The sequence below is a fragment of the Podarcis erhardii genome, assembly GCF_964252035.2.
Source record: "Podarcis erhardii genome assembly, chromosome: 5".
In the NCBI taxonomy this organism is placed as follows: Eukaryota; Metazoa; Chordata; class Lepidosauria; order Squamata; family Lacertidae; genus Podarcis; species Podarcis erhardii.
Window position 1 is genome coordinate 14,903,729 of NC_138509.1, and position 21,652 is coordinate 14,925,380.

At 45.3% G+C, this 21,652-nt stretch overlaps 1 protein-coding gene across 3 annotated transcripts in view; it reads left to right on the forward strand.

The window, feature by feature from the left end:
- LOC309343070 (neurotrypsin-like) overlaps positions 1 to 21,652 on the forward strand; it is a 38,596-nt gene that overhangs the window by 4,220 nt on the left and 12,724 nt on the right. Inside the window, exons 1-12 of one of the 3 annotated variants that reach the window (XM_081864275.1) lie at positions 1,166 to 1,229; positions 1,265 to 1,873; positions 2,718 to 2,910; positions 7,929 to 7,974; positions 11,565 to 11,801; positions 12,272 to 12,395; positions 13,826 to 13,998; positions 14,797 to 14,944; positions 15,070 to 15,248; positions 16,957 to 17,101; positions 18,454 to 18,656; positions 20,935 to 21,076. In XM_081864275.1, the coding sequence (XP_081720401.1) occupies positions 2,821 to 2,910; positions 7,929 to 7,974; positions 11,565 to 11,801; positions 12,272 to 12,395; positions 13,826 to 13,998; positions 14,797 to 14,944; positions 15,070 to 15,248; positions 16,957 to 17,101; positions 18,454 to 18,656; positions 20,935 to 21,076 (1,487 nt within the window). In that variant the 5' untranslated portion in view covers positions 1,166 to 1,229; positions 1,265 to 1,873; positions 2,718 to 2,820. Of the gene's footprint in view, positions 1 to 1,165; positions 1,230 to 1,264; positions 1,874 to 1,954; positions 2,911 to 7,928; positions 7,975 to 11,564; positions 11,802 to 12,271; positions 12,396 to 13,825; positions 13,999 to 14,796; positions 14,945 to 15,069; positions 15,249 to 16,956; positions 17,102 to 18,453; positions 18,657 to 20,934; positions 21,077 to 21,652 lie in introns of those variants that run through there. The other 2 variants (XM_081864276.1, XM_081864277.1) reach the window with 2 other exon arrangements.

Below are 21,652 nucleotides of genomic sequence, written 5' to 3' on the forward strand. Positions count from 1 at the left end.
CATGGTACAGAAAAGTGAAGGTTAGAAGAGTATTCTTGCCAAATATTAGCAGAACACTCAAGCAATCTCAAGTGTGCTCACCAAATGATATAACTGACGCACCAGCATGTCATGATCAACAGTATCAGAAGCTGCAGAAAGACCTACCAGAATCAGTAAGGTTGAGTTGAGTTGACATCTATCTGTCTCGGGAGGCAATGGAGGAGTGTGTTTCTGGAGGTGAAGTCAAACTCTTGGGAGGTTGCAGCGCCTGCTGTGGCTGTAGAGACTGATATGGGATACGGGAGAGATATGTTTTGTTGCAGCTTGGGCAGATGAAGGCGTCCAGTTGTGCTGTTGCAGATGCACCATGGGGTTTCTTCTCTCTGTGCTCCTCCCAGCAGTCGTTCCTCCTCTGGTCCCTGCTGCAGATTCAAGACCTGACTATCTTTCTCCAGGTACTGTGGTCCTCTGGAAGGAATTCCCATATGGCAGGGTTAATGTTACCAGCCTTTATGTCACGTTTGTAGACATCTTTGTAACACAGAGTTGGTCTGCGAATGGGCCTGGTGCCTGAAGCCAGCTCGCAACAGAGCACGTCCTTGGGGACCTTGCCATCTTTCGTTCTGTGGACATGACCAAGCCAACGTAGACAGCACTGATACAGGAGTGTGAACATACTGGGAACGTGTGCTTGGAAGAATATGTCAGGGTACAATCATTCCTATTAATCCCAAGGCAAGGACTGGAAGCCATGAACCTAGTCAGTGCCACAGTGAGGCTGAAAACCAGAGTGGCTTCTCATTAGAAAGTGGGTAGTATCCAGAGAAGTTTTGAGCTGGAGAGCAACCACTCAGTAACCTCACCTACAAGTGGAAAGAAAGAACTAGGGGAATAGACAGCACGAAAGTCTGAATCCTGACTAGCCAGTTAGGAGGTAGAGCTTTTGAAGAAAGGCCAAATAACTCTGGATTTAAGCTTGTCTGGTGCTCTTCCCTCCCTCAGCAAGGCATTAATAGTTTCAGTCAACTGAATGCCAAGCCTCTCCCAGCTGGCTTTTCACCAGCCAGTGTGGGTATGAATCAAATTTAGTTCTCCAGCATGCAAGATTTAAAAACTGGTAAAGGGACCGTGTGATCTGGGAGCTGCAGAAATTGCAGGTTCAAGTTGCTGAGCACCTGGAACAGTTCTGCTGGGTGACACTTAGATCACAATGGTAATTGAGAAGAAGGGTTTATTCACCACTGATAGTATTTTTTAAAAAAACTATGTTGCCTGCAATCAGGTCTGTTTCAGTGCAAATCATATGCCACCTTGGGAAAGGATTGGAGCTCAGTGGGAGAAAATCTGCTTGGCATACAGAAGGTCTCATGTTCAGTCCCCAGCACCTCCAGGTAGAAGTGGGAGAGACCCCCATCTAAAACCCTGGAACACCACTGATGGTCAGTATAGACCAGGGTTTCCCAAACTTTTTTTGGACTACAACTCCCATCATTCCTAGCTAGCAGGACCAGTGGTCACGGATGATGGGAACTGTAGTCCCAAAACAGATGAAGACCCAGGTTTGGGAAACCCTGGTGTAGACAATACTGAGCTACATGGACCATTGGTCTGACTCAGTATATGGCAGTGTCTTATGTTCCTGCTGTTCCTTCCTACAGGTCATCTGAGAAGGAGAGAATCCTGTGCCGCCCAGCGGGAGAAAAAGCCTGGGAGTATCTGGATCAATGGCCGATGTCAGTCTGCTACCACGCAGCATGAGCCACAGAGGAGGGCAGCAGCAGCAACCAAGCCATTCTTCCTGCCACGAGGAACCACCTCCAAGCCTTAGTTTAAGGGAGAGACCTGTCAACTGAAGGAAATACAGATCAGCTTCTAATGCACCAATCTATCGGTGGCATCCTACAGAGTCTGGAGCCTTTTGTCTGGGAATGCTCTCTGTGTGAAGCTTTTCCTAGGCAGGGAGGGAGGGTGGGAAGCTGAGAAGAATATAGTCCAGGGCAACTTCAAGTAGTTGATTAAGCTGAAAGGATAAAGTCCAGATTCCTTTGAATCACTTTCAAATTCAAGCAGAGGATTTTGCTCCACTTGAATTATACTGTTGTTCTTCCAGTGGATAGAACTGAGTTAGCACCTTGCAGCTACCCTGGGAATTGTACTTTACCCCTAACAGAGATACCATTCTCAGCACCCTGAACAAACTACCGTTCCCAGGATTCTTTGGCAGCAGGAATTTGCTTTGAATGTGTTGTGTTTTTAAGGTACAGTGGTGTCCACAGCCACAATAATGGTAAGAAAATAAAAGGGATGTTTTCAGGAGGAGAGAAGGAGACCCCTGGTGGATTGATCCAGGTTGGAAGGGAGGAGGCTGGAACCAGAAAGGGATGTGTATAAACTGTGCCAAAGAAAGAGCTTTGACAGCAAGAAAAAGGGGAGGGAATGGATTGGGAGAAAGACAAGGAGAGGGGGAGGTAGGAGAGAGAGAGAGGGAGAGAGAGAGAGGGAGAGAGAGAGAGATTGAGGAACCAGCCTGGAAACCTGAAGGCTGCTTTCTGCTCGTCTACACTTGCCCCTTGTTATTTGCAAAGCTGGTTCAGAACTTCTGGATCACATGGTATTCCCTTGCTTTGGAGAAGGGAAAGAGAAGGGAAAAAGAGGAAGGTGAGGCAGAGGAAAGCAAGCACCCCAGGCTGGTGTTGTTCCATCTTCCCCACCCCTTTGCTCTCTTCCTTGCACAGAGATGACAGGAGTCTCCTAGCCCCTGTGAAACTGAAGGGGGCTTGGCAGAGGAGGAGCAGGAGGCCAGATGATCAGCTCAGCAGTAGAGAGAAAATGTGAAACATGAAGAACCAGCTCACTGTTTGTGGAAGGATGGTGCTGCTCCAAGTGTTCCCGCTGCTGTATTTGCTCCCCTGTCTTGGCTCTGTGAAGGTAGGAGATTTCATCTTCTTAGAATTAAGTCTCTTGGCTGCTTAACGTTGTGATGGAAATGTGGCTGTGAAAATGCAATCTGGGCTGCGCAGGCAGGTTTGCGAAAGGGGTGGCAAATGCTGCGGTCGGGGAAGAGTTGTGTTCATTATTTCCTTTCTCATCATGAGAATATAGCCAAATTTAAGGGAATCCTGATATTTTACACTGGTTGTTGTTGTTGTTGTTTTCCAAATTTAAGGGAATCCTTAAATATACTGGGGGTTTTTTTGTAGACCGCATGTCTTTCCCATGTTCCAAATGCTGCATTAGAGACTTGCTCTTCCAGTGCTGGTTGATTGTTTTATGATAAATGGGTGTGAGGTCTGGACTCAGAAACTGAAAGTATTAGGTGGGTGCTAGAATGGTTAAAGGTATCTAACTCCTCTGTCAGTATTTTTACAATGGGTGTGTGTGTGTGTGTGTGTCAGATAGCAAAGGAGGGTGTTGCTCCCCAACAGTTGTGAGTTGTAGCATCTTCATTCATGCTGGGCTAGGGTGGAGCTCCCTTAATCAAGCCCATCCCATGCTGTCTGACTTGCCAGTACATACAGTGAATGCAAATCTGCTGGCTGTCTCATTTGTTCCTTTGCAGCAGATTCCCAGGTGCTGTAATTTTGGTTGCCTTTGGTTTGCCTACCTATACTATGAGGAATACAATAGTTTCCGTTATGAAGAGCTTTGAAAAATTAAGACTCATAGAGGTCTACATCTTAAAAGTAGCATTTCCAGGGAGAGAAGTATTGTTTTAAACACTCATTCTTTCCTGAAGGTGCGAGAATCCCAGGAGCATATTTACAGGGACTAGTTTTCTTTGGGCGAGAGAGAGCCCTGGAGCTTCATAGCATACATACAAACAGAGCCTATTGGAAACTAGTGGATTTCAAAAACAAGGCAGCACAACTAGTAATCTTGCTTCAAATTGCGAAGAAGAGCAATGAGCTAACTCACACATCTCTTCCGCCACACACTGTCTCCTCTCCCTTCCTCCCCCTGTTCTGATGGTTGTCACATTCCAAAGGCTGGAGTGAGATTCTAGTCCATTAAGGATCACTTTGGTTGTGTCGCTGGGTTTATAAAGGGAAATCATAGCAACATACCTATTAATGCTAGCAAGACAGCCAAACTCCAGTAAAACAAAACAGTATTTAAAACCGAGTTTATGCTTGAGGCAATTAAAAAATAACAACGCCGTGAAATATGCTATTACTTCTACAAAGCCAATCTGGTGTTTTGGAAAACTTTGATTTTAGTCCCCTGGATAATTCAAGAGGCTGACCATTGAGGTGGATTCTTTTGAGCATTTCTATCGTCAGAGGACCTTCCTAAGTAGATGCCATTGATAGTGACCCATAGTTTCATCGTTTGAATGCTGCAGCTCAACTCTATGCACTCTTATTTGGGTTTGGGAGTTGAATTCAGGGAGGCATGCATACCTTTCCCTTTTCTTTCTGTGAAGCCCATAAGCAGGGATGCTCATCTCGGTTTGACATTTTAATTGAACTGTCAATGATCCCAAGTTATTTTCCCTCAATAGATACCCCCATTTCAGACCATATCAGTATATATGTGAAGTTGGAATTTTGAACACTGAACAGTTCTTTGTCCAGTAGATGGTAGTCATAGAACATTTTAAAGCTTTGCAAGCTACTGAGTTGCACCAGCAACCATTAAATCGAACATATGGAGATGATAGTGGAAATTCACATGGAACAAAGACTTGAAACCAGCAATGCAATTTCAAGCAACAGTGGCCTTCAAAGCTATGAAGGGTGTCCTTTCAGGTTTGTGTGTGGGAAAGAGATAACTTGGTGCCTTTGGTTTGTTCTTCAGTGTCAAATAAATGCTGAATCAGTCAACCTTGGTAATGAAGAAAGGACAGAAGTAAAATGAAATGGTTATCTCTCTTCTTCAAATGGGATGTCATTGCACTCTCTCAAAGTCTTCTTGAATCAGATACATGTCTCCTTCTTACCCAGTTAGCCAGGTTCTTGCTGGTCTCACAGCAATTCGCCAGCAGTATAGATCATTTCCCCACCTGAAGAATCAGAAACAGTTCTTTCCATCCCCAGGGCAGTGGGCTGCTCAAAACGACACAGATTTGGGTTCATTCTCATAGGTCAGGGGGTGGACTTTACCTGCTCAGCAGCTATGCCCAGCATATCATTGTTCAGAATTATAATGACTTCTGCCCTGAGCAGCAGTTTGGAATCCAACAATGAGCTGACCAGCCATATGAGCTGGACCTGCAGCACCAGAGCCAAAGATGATAAAGAGGACATGAACTCCAGTTACTCTTTAGAGCTATACAAATGAGGGAATTTTGCAAGTGTATTTTGTCAATATTAAAGGCGTCAGAATATTGTCCTCTTTTGCATCTGTCTACCCTACGAACACCCTGCCTGAGTCTGTTAGCTACGGACCTCTCAAGTGAGTGACCCCTGAATTGCGACTTCTAGAGGTGATGATGATGATGATGATAGTAATTTATTATTTATACCCTGCCCATCTGGCTGGGTTTCCCCAGCTACTCTGGGCGGCTTCCAACAAAATATTAAAAATACAATAAAACATCAAACATTAAAAACTTCCGTAAACGCTGAGCCTGCATCTTCTCAAGAAACCAGCCCCCTCCACGCCAAGGGACCCAGGCACCCTCATGCCTGCCCATCAGTGCGGTTCACAAGCTGGGAGAAAACTAACAGTGAATTGCTAGGCTCTGGGCCAGAGGAATGCCCCTTTAAGGCCTTCCACTCTTTGCAGAAGGGTCTCATCCCAGGAACAAGATAGAAGATGAGTTGAATCTTAGCCCTCCTTAGAGCAAGTTGCTCACTGGGAGCTCTCCATGGTTCTGTGAGCCTGGACCCAACATGCTCTGTGAGCTTCCACTCGTGGTCAGATAGAGGAACCGATGTGCAGGCTGTTCTAACACTGCCTCTGAGAGGCTCTAGCTAATCTCACAAGATAAGTTTGCATAAATATCCTGAAGCATGTTCTACAATTTATCCTCACTGTTTCCCTCAAGGCAGTGGGCTTATATTGCGTGGACAGGCAGAGTCCCCAGATCCCGCACGGCCCCCCCCCCCGTCATGTGGAATAATAACTCAAGACAACGTGCTATGGGATTAAATTGGTCACAACTTTATTAAATTTCAAATGTGGGTAGACCTTGGCTCAGGCATTGGGCGTTCTCCCTCCCCAGTCCCCAGCCGGGGACCTAGGGAGCTACAGGGTTATCCAGTGTGTGTGTGTGGGGGGGGGAAGGGCTGGCTCTGGAGAACATATGTTCAAGCAGAGATAGCCGCCCCCGTTACACCGCCGCCGCAGGGGAGAGCAATGACGACCTTTCGGCGTACGGTCAAAGTCTCCCTTCAGAAACCCCTTTAACGGGGAACCCTGGTATCGCCGCCGCAAAGAGGAAGATGGACTAAAGGATTCCGCCCAAGGCCTGATACCGCCAAAGTTGTGAAGTTTTGCTACGGGAAAGGCGAAACCTGCCAATGCAGGGAAATTCCTTTCTGGCCCTTTAACAGCGACCTTATCGTAGCAGCGCCCGCATACCTGTGGAGAAAGGTTAACCTGCAAAACCTATGAAGAAAAGTTAAGCTGCAAAAGAAGACATTAACTGAGGGTGGGTAGGGTGGGAGAAGCTCTGGAGCCAAGTGAGGATTACCAGGTAAGATCCACCCTCTATTGTGTGGGCAGGTAATCCCTCCCCCTACCTGGTCTGGTTTCCTTGGCAACGCTTCCCCCAGGTGGGATTGGACAACTCACTGGGGTAGGCGGGGACCTCCAGGTATCCCACCTGAGGGAAGGCAAAGCCTATGCTGATGGGGCCACTCCAGATCCAGGGCTGCACGTGTCCACGCAAAGGGCGCCCCCCGTTTTAAGCGGGGAGCGGTCATTGTGGGACAGGACTCTGGGCTCCAGAACAGTATACTCAGCCCATCCATTCCTCTGCCCTGTGCTTGGAGCTTATTCGTTTTCCAGCCAACAGCCAAGCGAAGCAGCTTAACTGAGATGTGCTTCAAATTGTTGCCATTTACTGGGGGCAGTCCCTAAGTTATGGTCACATATTTTTTCCTTTAAGGGATGTTCCATTAAAATTTTGTTAGTGTGATTTTCCTGAATGATTATACTTAAGGGTCTCTCCAGATTCACTAGAACATGTGTAGGGAACCTTCAGCCCACCAGGCCATTTTGGGAGAATCAAGTCCACCATCCCCATGCTTAATGTTATTTGATGTCAGGTGCAAGAAAGCTCAAGCCATGTCTTCAAAGGTATAATCAGGAGTGCATTCTTTGCAGCTAAAATTCAGGCCTTTTTGAATTTGATTTCCTTTCTGCTGCTTTGCACACCAGCCCAGGCACAACACAATATTGGGCTGGAGAGGAGCGTTACATTCTGCACTTCTGAGAATGATTCTAGCAGGTCCTTCTTGACTTAGCGGAAGGGAAAGCTTCGTAGAAGCATTTAGTATTCTGCTAAAAGGTCAATGCAAGGAGGTCAGGGCAGCAGGGAGGTGCCCTTTTTGGTGACCTGTTTTCTCTAAAAACAATGGAGAGAAAAACTTCCCTAAATTACAGAAGCAAGTACCAATGTGGACCATTCATTACTCTGTGGTAGGTACAACGATTACTCTTTCAGCTGCCATCTGCAGCCTCTCTCCACCCCTTCTCCCTGCTCCCAGAGCACTTACATAAACTCCAAGTATGGATGAGCAGCCTTTCAGCAGCCCATGAGCAAAGCCCCTGCAGCCCAGCAATTATTCATCTAGTTGCTCCTAGGCAGAAGTGCAAATGGATGAAAGTGCTAATGGATGACAGCAAGGAGGGAGGCAGGCGACCCTGCGAATGCACGTGTGTTTCCACTGTGCTCTTAATGGGCTTCACAGCATTAGGGACAAAAATCTATATTTTATGGGATAATCATCTCTGCACGTTTGATATTCCTTCCTCCCACCCCCCACTCCCCCTTGCAGGCTTTCTTGGGATCCCAGCCCAGTCAGAATAATTTGCAGAACACAGGTAAGAATACAGCAGAAAATTAATTTAGGTATTGTTATTCCCTCTAATTTCGTCTCTGTCATTATCAACGTTCTTTCTGCAACCAAATCTGTGTGGTCCCATGCTGATCAGTTTGGAAGCAAACTGGATTCTAAAGGGACAAAATATATTAGTTTGCAAATTCAAATAAGGGTGGGGGGAATTAAATGGAAGCATCTCAGCCGGGCCTACAGCATGTTGAGGGTGTTCGCTGGTTAATAAAAAAGGGAAATGTATGTGTGTGTGTGAGGGGGAGACTGGCTTGCTGGATAGAGAGACAGTGTGTGTACCATGAGATTTAAAAGATTCTTCCTTCCTTGAACTCTGTGGAGAGACTTCAGGATGGGAGAACAGAACAGGGAAGAGGTGCGTGCTCCCTCAAATACTAATCCCCCGTAGCCCCAAGAATCCACTCCTATCTCAAGGTCAGGTGAGCTGTGGCAGCGTTACCTAATGAGCAGAACTACTTCTGCTCCCAGGCAGGAAAAGAAGAAGTTCTCAGCCTTGGGCTTCTCCCATACAGCCACAAACCGGAGTGGAAGGCTTAACAAGAGCTCCAGTAGGCAAGGCTGTGCATTATGCAAACGTTATATAAAATATGCATACATTTGCAAAATTTATGCAGGCCAGACAGTTTAGCTTTTCATGGTGCAAAGCTTGGAACAGTTTTCCTTTTCCTTTTTTTTTTTCAACCCACCCACAGAATAGTGGGCACAGGCTCAACAGAGAACACTGACCTGAAAGTTCCCAATGGAACCTTTACTATGAAAAGGGGTGGATAAGTGGGTGGATTTAAAGAGACGGAGAACATGAATAAACATAGTTGGGAGCGATGGTGAGGGGTTTACTGGGGAGAAAGCGACAGCAGCTGCTTCCCTCCCCCCATTGCCCACCTCTTCTGAACAGGCTGCTTCCCTGTTCCCCACAAAGCCTCAACTGGAATGATGGTAAATCATGATGTAATGTCATTCTAGAGGCATTATTCGGGCTCTGGCGGGGGGGCACTGTCCCCCCCCCCCCCAAAATGCCTCTGGAACAATGCTTGGACCATGCTACTGTCCAGGGGGGGCTGCCATTCCCAGACCCTAGCAATGCTTCTAGGATGATGCTATGTCATGATCATAACATAGTGAGGCACTTCGAAGTGGCGATGGTGAGAGTGCTCATAGGTGAATGCCAATTCCAAAAAATAAAAGGGGAGCAAGAGAAACTGCCGCCATCATGTGGGCAGAGGAGGGCAGCCATGATGATAATGGGTCTGGAAATCAAGACTTATGAGGAACAGGTAACATATATATTCCAGACTCATTATCATCATGGTTGCCCTTCTCTGGTTATATATAACCTATTATAATTTTGTTTATAAAAAGATAGAGTAAAAAAAAGAGAAAGAAAAAAGTGAGTGAGGGGAAAAAAGAGAAAAAACACTGTTACATTACCGTTCCTTAATACAGTGGTACCTCAGGTTAAGTACTTAATTCGTTCCGGAGGTCCATACTTAACCTGAAACTGTTCTTAACCTGAAGCACCACTTTAGCTAATGGGGCCTCCTGCTGCTGTCGCGCCACCGGAGCACAATTTCTGTTCTCATCCTGAAGCAAAGTTCTTAACCTGAAGCACTATTTCTGGGTTAGCGGAGTCTGTAACCTGAAGCGTATGTAACCTGAGGTACCACTGTATACAGATGTGTATATTCTAATTATCCTAATGCCCACATAATTATCAATAACCAAATACATTCTGTGTAAACTCATTCCAAATATCATTGTTTTTATCCAAAGAAAGTTTGTGTCCTTAAGTTCATATGCTGCCAATGTTGTCAAGCCATTGATTAAGGGGAGCGGTATGTCTAGTCTTCCAATTCGTCAGTTATCAGTCTCCTGGCCACCATTGGGGCATGTGGAATCCATTTTCGCTATCCTGTTGTCAAATTTCCATACAATGGAAGAAAATATTTGCCTCTGGAATTCCCCCCCTCCCAATTGTGTCTTGTTTATATAGTTTATATAGGCCTTACGAGGAAAGAGTTGAGGGAGTTGGGTACGTTTAGCCTGCAGAAGAGAAGGCTGAAATGTGATATGATAGCCATCTTCAAATATCTGAAGGGCTGCCACATGAAAGAGGGAGCAAGCTTCTTTTTGGCTGCTCCAGAGGGTAGGACCCAAATTACGAAAAACCAGATTCCAACTAAACATTAGGGGGACCTTCCTGACAGGAAGAGCTGTCCAACAGTGGAACGGACTCCCTTGAAAGGTAGTAGACTCTTCTTCTTTGGAGGTTTCTAAGCAAAGGTTGGATGGCCATCTGCCAGGGATTCTTTACCTGTGATTCCTAGGGGGTGAACTTGATTATCCTTTGGCTCCCTTCCAATCCCACAAGTCTTTGTTTAAACGAGCCTCCTCAATTTCTCGATGTTCTAAACACTTAAAAGTTTATGGTGCCTCCCCATGTGCCATTCACAATAAAATCAATACTAAACAGTCAAATAAACTTTTATTTTTTGAGATGGCACATGTATGCGAAAAAGTAGCTCATTTCAAATTTTTCTAGATGACTACTTTAAAAATTAAAATATATATATATATCAAATGTCAAATTATTTCAAAAGCATTCTCTTTTTTTGTGCCTCTGCTTTGCTGGTGCCCTGAGACCATGCTGGGTCTGCCAATTGAATAACCCAGCACTGCCAAACAATATAAGAAGAGAGTGCCGGATCAGGCCCATGGCCCATCTAGTCCAGCTTCCTGTTCTCACAGTGGCCAACCAGGTGCTTCCTCTCCACCCCGCAAATGGCTGAAATGGCTCCGCATTTTGCAGGCCACAGAAAGAATGGGCATTTTCAGCTCACCTCTACCTGCAGATGAGGAGCAAACCGAAAGATAATAACTTGCCTCTGGCACTTCTGCCTACTGTATTTTTCACTCCATAAGACTCACCTGATCATAAGATGCACCTAGTTTTTAGAGGAGGAAAACGGGGGGGGGGGATTCTGAACGAAACAGTGGATGTATGATTTTTGTGGTTCATGCTGTGGCTACAGACATGATATGTGATTTGACGGTGAGTTTGGGGTAGCCCAATGCAAAAATCCTGAGAATCCATGTGGATCCGTGCTTTGTAACCACGTTTTTGCGCCATTGCGGCCCCACAAAACAGTGGATGCGTGATTTTTTTATGCAGGCTATAGCCATGGACATGCTATGTGATCTGATGGTGAATTTGGGGGGACCCAGTGCAAAAATCCTGAGGATCCATGTGCTTTTACCTCTCCCCCTCCCAGGCAGCCTCCTTTATATCTAGAGTCCCTTATCCCTCCCGATTGCTTGCCGATCAGCTGCTCAGCAGTTTTGTTTCAACACCCCCTTCCCTCTTTTTTTTTAAAAAAAGGCATGATCTGCTTTTCGCCCCTGGGCAATTCGGCTCCAGGAACCATGCATTCACTCCATAAGACGCACAGACATTTCCCCTTACTTTTTAGGAGGGAAAAAGTGTGTCTTATGGAGCGAAAAATACGGTAAGTTGTTCCCAGAGGCAACTTAAGCCACGTTTTTCTTTTTCTCTTCTGCTTCCAGTATCTGGTGCATGTGAGATGGAGCCCTTAGGATATTACAACGGCTCGCTGTCTGTGACATTGTCTGGGTCGGCGTGCTTAAACTGGTTGGACTTTCCTGATTACGTTCATCAGTATCCAAACCGGGGCTTAGGGAATCACAACTACTGCAGGAATCCGGAAGGTGGCGCCACGCCTTGGTGCTTCTACCAACTTGCCTCTGGAGCCGTAGGCTGGGCCAACTGTGACTGCAGCCAAGGTGAGTACCAAGTGTGTCGCTGCCACTGACTCTTCTAAAGAGACGACTGCAAACATTATGTGCTAGGAGTGCTTGCAAGGTGGAAGGAACTGCTCGCCTCCCATTTAAGAACTCAAAAGATCTGAAAGTCAATGGCTGCAAAAGAAGAAAGGATAAGGTTGAAGCAACAGGAAAAAGTGGAGGATGGTGGTCTCAGCTTTTGCCAAGGTGATAATACTTTGATTCCTAAGAATCTAGGAACTGCTTCCATTGTTTCTGCTGCAACTCTGGGTGTCCTTCTCTAGGAACCTGTTTTCATGGTTAGAGGGGCTCTGAAGATGGAGCCCCAAACTAAAAGAACTATTCAGGGTCTTTGTTTGACTTGCTTTGTTGTGTGTGTGTTTTGATGTGGGGAGATTGCGCTTAAACATTGCTCGGCCTTTTCAAAGATTTGGTGCAGTACTGTTTGGCTTCTCTCTGTTTTGATACAGGTGCCATGCGACTGATTCAGAGTGGCAGGGTGGAGCTGTACTTCAATGGACTGTGGGGCACTATCTGTGGGGATGACTGGACAGACTGGGATGCCAGTGTGGTCTGCAGACAGCTGGGACTCAGGTAGGGATGTCTCATTGTGGGTGGGCAGCACCTCTTTCTTATGCTAGATGCTGGAGACCATAATTCCCTTGACATTCTTTCATACCACCCCAATCTCCAAGCAGTGCAAGATTCCAGGCGTTCCAGGCATTCACCCAGGGTTTGTGTTTCCTTTTGGAATCAGGCACAGTGGAGATTGTGGTTTCTTTATAATATATGGTTCATTTGCACATATATCATCCCTGAACCTGTGATGAATGGGTTCACAGCATTAACACCCCCAAAAGGTCTTGTTTCTCCCATAGTCATATCCTTGGACTCAGACAGAAATCAATCATTGCTCTAAAACATTGCTCTGACTTCTAGGTCACATCACTGCAACTCAGCTCTGACTCTGTCTTCGTCCTTCTAACTAATCATGAGTTGAGGGAGGGACCCCATCCATTTGCCATCTCACACAGAGCCCCTTCCCTTTGTTTCCCTTAATGGCCCGTCACCCAGGTGATCACCTCAAACAGGAAGCTAGCCTGGCTATTTTAACACTTGCTGGATCCAGAAGTTAGAAGGGTCTCTGCATACAATCTACTTCCTCCCTGCCCCACCCCCCAAAAACTTATAACAGTATTATTGAAAACATACATACATTTTACTCATTCCTAAATAGACAAAGAGACAAAGGCAGTCTAAATATATTAAATTCCCGCAACCCCAATGTGAGGAAAACCTGACCTGAGTTCGAATCTGCTTCAAGGATAAAGGGGCCACCGATGAATAGGGCAAGTATGGCAAACCAATCACAACTGGACAAATAGAGAGAGAGCTTCTGCCTCCCTAGAGTGGAATAACATTTCCTCCATGGGTGGGCTTAGGTAGTCTTCATTTAAATAAAGAGAGGTTCATAAAACTTGTAGCACTTTTCCCAATTGGGCTGGAGCAACTGATTGATCCTCTGAAACTCTCTTGCCTATACATATCTCACCTCTTCTGTAACAATGCAGTTCAGTTCCATATGGGAGCATTTGCAACTTATTCTTAAGTCAACAATGAAGTAAAAACTGGATTGCTTATAGCATGTAAGAAGAAAATGTTGTATCTAAAAATGGGACTTCATTTGTACATACACACCAGTGTAGCACCGGCACCGAAATCAGCAACCCCCCTTCCATGCACAGTCGTTTTTTGCCTATTTTATCTTGCCAATAAAAATATACGGTATATCCACAGAATCCTAGCATATCAAGAAGAAGGCTAGGATAGAACCCTTTCCCATTGACACCCAGCTTCTAGGTGCAAAACTGGTTTCTTTTTAATGGAGGAATGTTCAGGCATGTGATAGCCCTCCTGGTTTTTACCACAGGACCAGAACAGTGTTATGGTATTTTGTTGTTATTATTATTATTATGACTTATAATCTCCATTGGACTTATTGCATGCTCTACTTTCTGGCTTAGCGAAATTGGCACAGCCCAAAGGGAGAGTTATTCTGGTTTGGGTCCAATACCCTTCCACCTGCAGTCCGCAAACTGCCGTGGGGATGAGAAGATGTTGTTGCAATGTAGCTACCAAGAAATGTTCAGAACCTGCAAGCACGGAAATGCCGTGGCCAAATGTGCCCCACCGCAAGGTAAGCCAGAGAATTAATTTAATTTTGTTTACTAAAAGTATAAGCACACCCTAAAGACCATTCCAGCCCTTTTAGCAAAATAGCAAGCACCATTCTTAATGGTGCTGAAAAAGGCACGACACGGGTGTTTTTGCCCAGGATGCACACATGAACACAATTTGCGTATTTCATTGCCTAATTGTTGTCTCTGGTCAAAGAAGATTTTGAAGCATTATGAAAACCTGCAGACTCCATATACAGTGGTACCTCAGGTTACGAACTTAATTCATTCTGGAGGTCCGTTCTTAACCCGAAACCGTTCTTAACCTGAGGTACCACTTTAGCTAATGGGGCCTCCCGCTGCCACCGTGCCACTGGCACGCGATTTCTGTTCTCATCATGGGGCAAAGTTCTCAACCTGAGGTACTACTTCCGGGTTAGCGGAGTTTGTAACCCAAAGTGTTTGTAACCTGAAGCATTTGTACCCCGAGGTACCACTGTACTAGAACCAACAGTAGGCTGGTGCTGGTGTTTGAAACCATGTACACTTAATCCCTATAGATCCTTTAGTTTCTTGAGGAATATTCTTGTTTGCTCTGATTATGGGTTTGCCCCCCTTTCTCTTTTGTTACAGCAGTAGAAATATTAGGAGTATAACCCCTGAAGCAACGAGGTTCCGTTGAACAAAATAAAAATAAAAATAAAAGGTTTTATTGTTATTGCTAAATGACTGTTGTCCTTTGCTACGAGGAGCCAGTTTTTATTTTACTTTCCACGTTCTTTCTTTCTTCTTTTTGTCTCTCCCTTCCTGAAGAGCAGGTGTAGGATCTCCGCTTCGTCTGGTGGGGGGCAAAAAGAGCTTTGAGGGTCGAGTGGAAGTCTATCATGGTGGCCTTTGGGGCACCATTTGTGACGACCAGTGGGATGACAAAGATGCTGAGGTGATTTGCAGACAGCTGGGCTTCAGGTAATCTGTCAATGCCTCTCTACTTTATGTGGGGACATTTATGAATGCAAAGCTGCCATACTGGATCACATTTCTTGTGTAACTCTGTGGGTCCTTACGGTGTGCAATGTTTGTCTCCCTCCAAGCGGATACCCAAAGGCCGTGTCTTGGGCTCAATTTGGACAGGGCTTGGGCCCAATCCTGCTGGATGAAGTGGAGTGCTCAGGCAACGAGCTTTCATTGGACCAGTGCAAGAAAAGTAGCTGGGAAGAACACAACTGTGACCACATTGAAGATGCAGGGGTAATTTGTGACCCTTTTGCAGGTATGGATGCCACTTCCGCAGAGAACATGCGGCAGACCCTCATTAACCCTTTTTCTCATCGAGATGGCAAATATTTGGCTGCACTGTACCACTTCTGAGTGCTGGTGGGGACTCCCAGATTCTCTGTGAGTCTAAAACTAGTAAACAAAGGAGACCAGCCTAGCCTCCTCCCTGTTTTCTATATGCAGGAATCTATTTATTTTGTAGGGTGATGACTTCGTTTAGATAAGCTCCCACCTGCAGTCTAAAGTGGTTCAGCTCAGGCACAGGTTTCCTACCTCAGTGATTTTGTCCCCAAGTGCTGCAGTCTGCTCCCTTCGCTATTTCATGATTCCTTATAGCAGTACAGTAGTACCTCGCAAGACGAAAGGAATACGTTCCGCGAGTCTCTTCGTCTTGCGGTTTTTTCGTCTTGCGAAGCAAGCCCATTAGCAGCTTAGCGGATCAGCTGATAAGCGGCTTAGCGGATCAGCTGATAAGCGGCTTAGCGGATAAGCCGATAAGCGGCTTAGCGGATAAGCTGATAAGCAGCTTAGCGGATCAGCTGATTAGCGGCTTAGCGGCTTAGCGGATAAGCAGCTTAGCGGCTTAGAAAAGGGGGGGGAGGGAAAAAAACCCGCAGGAACTCGCAAGACATTTTCGTCTTAGGAAATTTGTTTTGCGAAGCACCTCCAAAACGGAAAACCCTTTCGTCTAGCAGATTTTCCGTCTTGCGAGGCATTCGTCTTGCTGGGCACCACTGTATATACACAGGAGCTTCTGTGCTAAACGCTGAGGGGGAGTAATGGAAAGCTGCTATAAGAAGATTGAAGTTGGGGAGGACTTGGATGATGTAATGAAGGAAGGCTGGGTATCTCCTTGCCAGTTTCTGGCTGAAGCCTTTAGGGAAAACATGAATGAAATAATATGTGAGGTGGGGTATTGTTTTTGTCTGTTATTATGCTATGTATTTTTGTGTTTTTATATTGTACACTGCCCCACAATCTTCAGAGGTATAGATAATAAAAGTATAAAAAAATATACTTCCAGCCTCTTTTGTGCAACTAGGGAGGTTAGAAACATGATAATATGAAAACAAATAAAGTGGAGATGCTGAGATTTGATTTCAGTGCTGACTTCTCTCTTCAAATGCAAAAAAAACCAAAAAACCCCTATCTGAGGCAGCACATTGTTGGTGTTTTCCAACTTATTTATTATCATATTATATTTGTGCATTTAATTTTCATTCGTTTAAGTGCATGCATGAAACACAAGCTTAACTTGGTCTCATTAAAATAAACAGCATTTAAAAGTGTTTGACTTGGGCTTGACATTGTAGCTGCTGTGTTTTAATATTAAGTCATTGTCATGGTTTGGAGTAATGAGGACCTCCTGGCTTTGCTCTACAGCAGAAGGCTATAGGGCAGGCACCCCCAAATTTGGCCCTCCAGCTGTTTTGGGACTACAACTCCCATCACCCCTAGCTAACAGGACCAGTGATCAGGGATGGTGGGAATTGTAGTCCCAAAACAGCTGGAGGGCCGAGTTTGGGGGTGCCTGCCATAAGGCATCTAAGCTGTTTCTCTCGAAAAATTTATTGCCAAGAGACATTTATTTAAGGTAATTGGGGGTGTTCACTGCTTGGACTGTGTGTAGTATTCAGGATCATGGGATGGGAGGGAAGGAATCTTCCTGCTTAATCACTTGCCTATCCTCTCTCTCATGCTAGCAGAAGGTACTATTCGACTGGCAGGAGGCCATAAACCGAATGAAGGAAGGGTGGAGGTATACCACAATGGAAGCTGGGGGTGCGTGTGTGATGACGGCTGGACAGGTATTAATGCCCAGGTGGCTTGCAGACAGCTTGGCTTCAGGTAAATGCAAGTCTAAATAATATTGTGTGTTTTGTTTTGTTTTGTTTTGTTTTGTTTTGTTTTGTTTTGTTTTGTTTTGTTTTGTTTTGTTTTGTTTTGTTTTGTTTTGTTTTGTTTTGTTTTGTTTTGTTTTGTTTTGTTTTTCAAAGGGGCCAGCTGTGTGGGTCAATTATGACAAACTAGTTAGCAGAGCCCTTGGTGTCCAAACTCACTTCAAACCACAGTCTCTGATTCTGGCTTGCTGGCTGGCAAGAAGCCAGGGTTTGTCGTCTTAGTCACTGCACCAAACCATAGTTAATCTCCCTCAACTATGGCTAGTTGCGGTATCTGAATCAAGACAAAACCTTGCATATAAAAACTGACTTCACAATTGGAGAGCAACACACAATGCCTGATGCTACTTTTGTGGATTGCCCTCAGTAAGAAGGGAACATCTTGAAGATTGTGGAAGTGGTGCAGATTTTCTGTTTTATACAAATGTTTAAATATGTTAAATCTCCAAAAGAAACAATAGCTCACAATTTTTTATTTTTTTTACAAAATGTGCACAATCCTATGTATGATTAATATTAGTTTTTTTGCTATTATTATAATACCATGAACATACCCAGAATGACATAAGCAAACAAGGCAAGTCGGTATACATACAGGGCATAGAATGCAGATTTTAGCTGTGAGGGTGAAACAGAGAAAAATGAGAGAAGGGAAAGCTAAAAATACCAAAGGATCCTGCCTTTAGTCCTTGTAAAAAACACTGTTTTGTTAGAGTTAAATGAGAAACAAGGGAATTATTTATTCCTACACCCTCCCTTTCGTACATACATACATAATTGTATGTCGCCTTTGCACAGCTCAAGCCATGCTCAAGGTAATTTACAACATGAAAAAAATATGTAACTGCAACATAAAAAGTAGTCATAAACAATAAATAAATAAAACATAAAAAATACACCACCAATTTCCACATAAATCACAACAAGATCTATAATAAAGGTACAAAAACCAACAGCAACCCCTACCCACAACAAACCCTCCAAACAACGCCACAGCCCAAGGGTCTGTTCAGCAGCTTCAGCTTTTGTAGCTGGAGTCAGTCCTGGCCCTGCCCTCCCAGACCAGGGGGGGAAAGGCCTGCAAGGCAGAGAGCAGGCCTTCCAGGATTTCCAGTGCTTTCTGAGTACACTGTCAAGTATATGCACATGTATCTGCAGGGCCCCGTAAGGAAGTATATCTACAGGACCTTCCTTTGCATTGATGGGTTCAAACCACCCTTGTTGGTTAAGATGGATGCTCTGCACAGGAATCCCTTGAGGAAAAGATCTGCTATCAACATCTTTGCTTGCTTCCTCCAGTGGCCCCGCACAGCTGGCAGCAGAGGGGGAATTTGCTTCCGGACAAGGCTTCATCTTACTGGATGATGTGGCTTGCACAGGCACTGAGCTGTCGCTCTTTGACTGCCCGCACAGCAACTGGGGGCAGCACGACTGCTCACACGAAGAGGACGTGGGTGTCCACTGCTCCCCCGATAGCAACAGGATCACTGAAGAGGCTACAGGTAACTAGCTATGGATTCTACAAGGCAGTGAGAGCTTTGTTGTTGTTTAATCCTTTAGTCGTGTCCAACTCTTTGTGACCCCATGGACCAGAGCACGCCAGGCACTTCTGTCTTGCACTGCCTCACACAGTTTGGTCAAACTCATGCTGGTAGCTTCGAGAACACTATCCAACCATCTCATCCTCTGTTGTCCCCTTCTCCTTGTGCCCTCCATCTTTCCCAACATCAGGGTCTTTTCCAGGGAGTCTTCTCTTCTCATGAGGTGGCCAAAGTATTGGTGTCTCAGCTTCAGGATCTGTCCTTCCAGTGAGCACTCAGGACTGATTTCCTTAAGAATGGATAGGTTTTATCTTCTTGCAGTCCATGGGACTCTCAAGAATCTCCTCCAGCACCATAATTCAAAAGCATCAATTCTTCTGCAATCAGCCTTCTTTATGGTAGCGAGAGCTTGGTACTGCTGCAAGTTTGTGCAGCACATTCCTTTGCTGGGAAATCTACTTGGATTCTGGGCTGTAGAGCTCAAAGTAGTTGGCCTTCTTTTATCCATTTACTTCAGGCCAAGTGGACAGGATAGGGGTTTGTTTGTGTGTGCACCTGCCTTGTCCACACATCAGAGGGGCAAGATTAAATTTTACATTAAAAGGGGTACACACGCAAGGGACACTGAAGCCTCCTCTCCATTGGTAGAGGTACTTTTCTTGGATCCTGGCTCTAATCACAGCTGGTCTGCGAGGAAAGTGAGAGAACAGGAGGGAGGTAATATGGTGGGTGGCAAGATTCGGTTTGTTTCTTTCACATCCTCATTTCAATGTTAAGAATTAGGTGTACACCCACCCGCTCCATCCCACATGTGAACAGGACAAGTGAAAGCGTCGCATCTTGTTTGGCTCCTAGAGAGTGTACCTGGACCTGTTCTTGCTGTTAGTTTCCCTTTAGCTGTAGTTGGCGCTGTGGGTTAAACCACAGAGCCTAGGACTTGCCAATCAGAAGGTTGGCGGTTCGAATCCCCACGACGGTGTGATCTCCCGTTGCTCGGTCCCTGCTCCTGCCAACCTAGCAGTTCGAAAGCACGTCAGAGTGCAAGTAGATAAATAGGTACCGCTCCTGCGGGAAGGTAAACGGCATTTCCGTGCACTGCTCTGGTTCGCCAGAAGCGGCTTAGTCATGCTGGCCACATGACCCAGAAGCTGTACGCCGGCTCCCTCGGCCAATAAAGCTAGATGAGTGCTGCAACCCTAGAGTCGGTCACGACTGGACCTAATGGTCAGGGGTCCCTTTACCTTTACCTTTAATCCCATCAGACAAATGAACTGAGGAGTGAATTAGTACAGTCATACCTTGGATCCCGAACACCTTGGTACTTGGACATTTTGGCTCACAAACGCTGCAAACGCGGAAGTGAGTGTTCTGTTTTGTGAATGTTCTTTGGAAGGAGAATGTCCGACAGGGCTTCCGATTGAATCTGAAGCTGTGCTTTGGATTTCTGAACATTTTGGAAGTCCAGTGGACTTCCGGAACGGATTCCGTACGACTTCCAAGGTACGACTATACTTAAAAAGAATGGGTGCCAGTTACCCTTTTCTAATCAAGTGTGATCACATCCACACCATACATTTATAGTACTCTTACTCCACTTCATGCCAAGAATCCTTGACACTATAGTTTATTCCTCATAAAGCTACAACTCCCAGCACCCTTAACAAATTACAGTTCCCAGGATTCTTTGAGGAAGCCATGTGCTTTAAATGAATGGCATGGATGTGACCTGTGTATTGTTTCCTTCTCCTTCATTTTATCTATTTCTCTTCCTTGATTTCAGGCCAGATTATTTAAATTCCACAACAAATGGAGCTTCTTGGTTCCCAAACACGTTCTTCCTTTCTGTCTGTATCTCTCTCCCCTCCCCCTTTTTAATTAAGCTGATCTTATTTACAAGAAGAGCTTGCCTCCATACTAACTTTGGGCGGGATGTGTTAGTCCTGCCACTTACTCTGCTAAAAAGCAGGTTTTCCCTGGAAAAGGAGCAGGGAAAGGGGGAAACCGCTTGGACCCATGGCCTTCTAGAAATGGGACAAGCAGAAGTGTGGACGAACTCTTCGTTTTATGTTGGTTTCAATGCATGTGTTGCCTTTTGTAAGTCGCTTCAAGTTACTTTTACTTAAAAACGGACTAATAAGTTCAATGAATTATAATAAACAACAACAGCTCTACTATATTGCACTATTCAGTTGTTTTCTTTCTTTAGTGTGTTCTAAACAGTGCCCTTTTTAACATGCAGGGATCTCTGTGCGGCTGGTGGATGGGAACGGCACCAAAGAGGGGCGTGTCGAGGTTTTCATGAATGGACAGTGGGGCAGTGTCTGTGACCATGGCTGGACAGATAGAGATGCAGCTGTAGTTTGCAAGCAGCTGGGTTACAGGTAATTGATTTACAATGTATTGTTTAAGGTTGGAGGGTAGAATATTCAAAGTCCATGGTCAATGGCTAGTTTTGCCTGATGAAGCTTTTAGAAGGGTGAAGCCTGCTATGCCCCCCGAAATCCACAGGTGCTTATTCATACCCCTCTTTTGCCTCTTGGGACTTTCAAGTGAGCTCTGTTTCCTCGTTTCTCAAGGGGTCTTTTCAAGCTCTCTCCATCTTGCAGCGGAAACAGCTTTGGTTTAATCTGCAAATGCAGTTTGTGGATTTTGTGCTGTTTGTCTGTCTGTATTGCTGAAGCGCTCTTTCTTGCAGCTTCTTTGTGCTGATTCTTCTCAGGCTATGTGAGGATTGATCAATGCAGGCATGGGGAACCTGCAGCTCTCCCAGTGTTGTTGGACTGAAACTCCAGTCGTCCCTTAGTCATTGGCTCTGTCAATTGGGGCTTAGGGGAGCTGGATCGAACAACATTTGTAGGGCCACTGGTTATTTTGTTTATTTTTAAATTAAATTTATATCCTGCCCTTCATCCAAGGATCACAGGGCTATTTACAGCAATTTACACAATTTGCAGCAA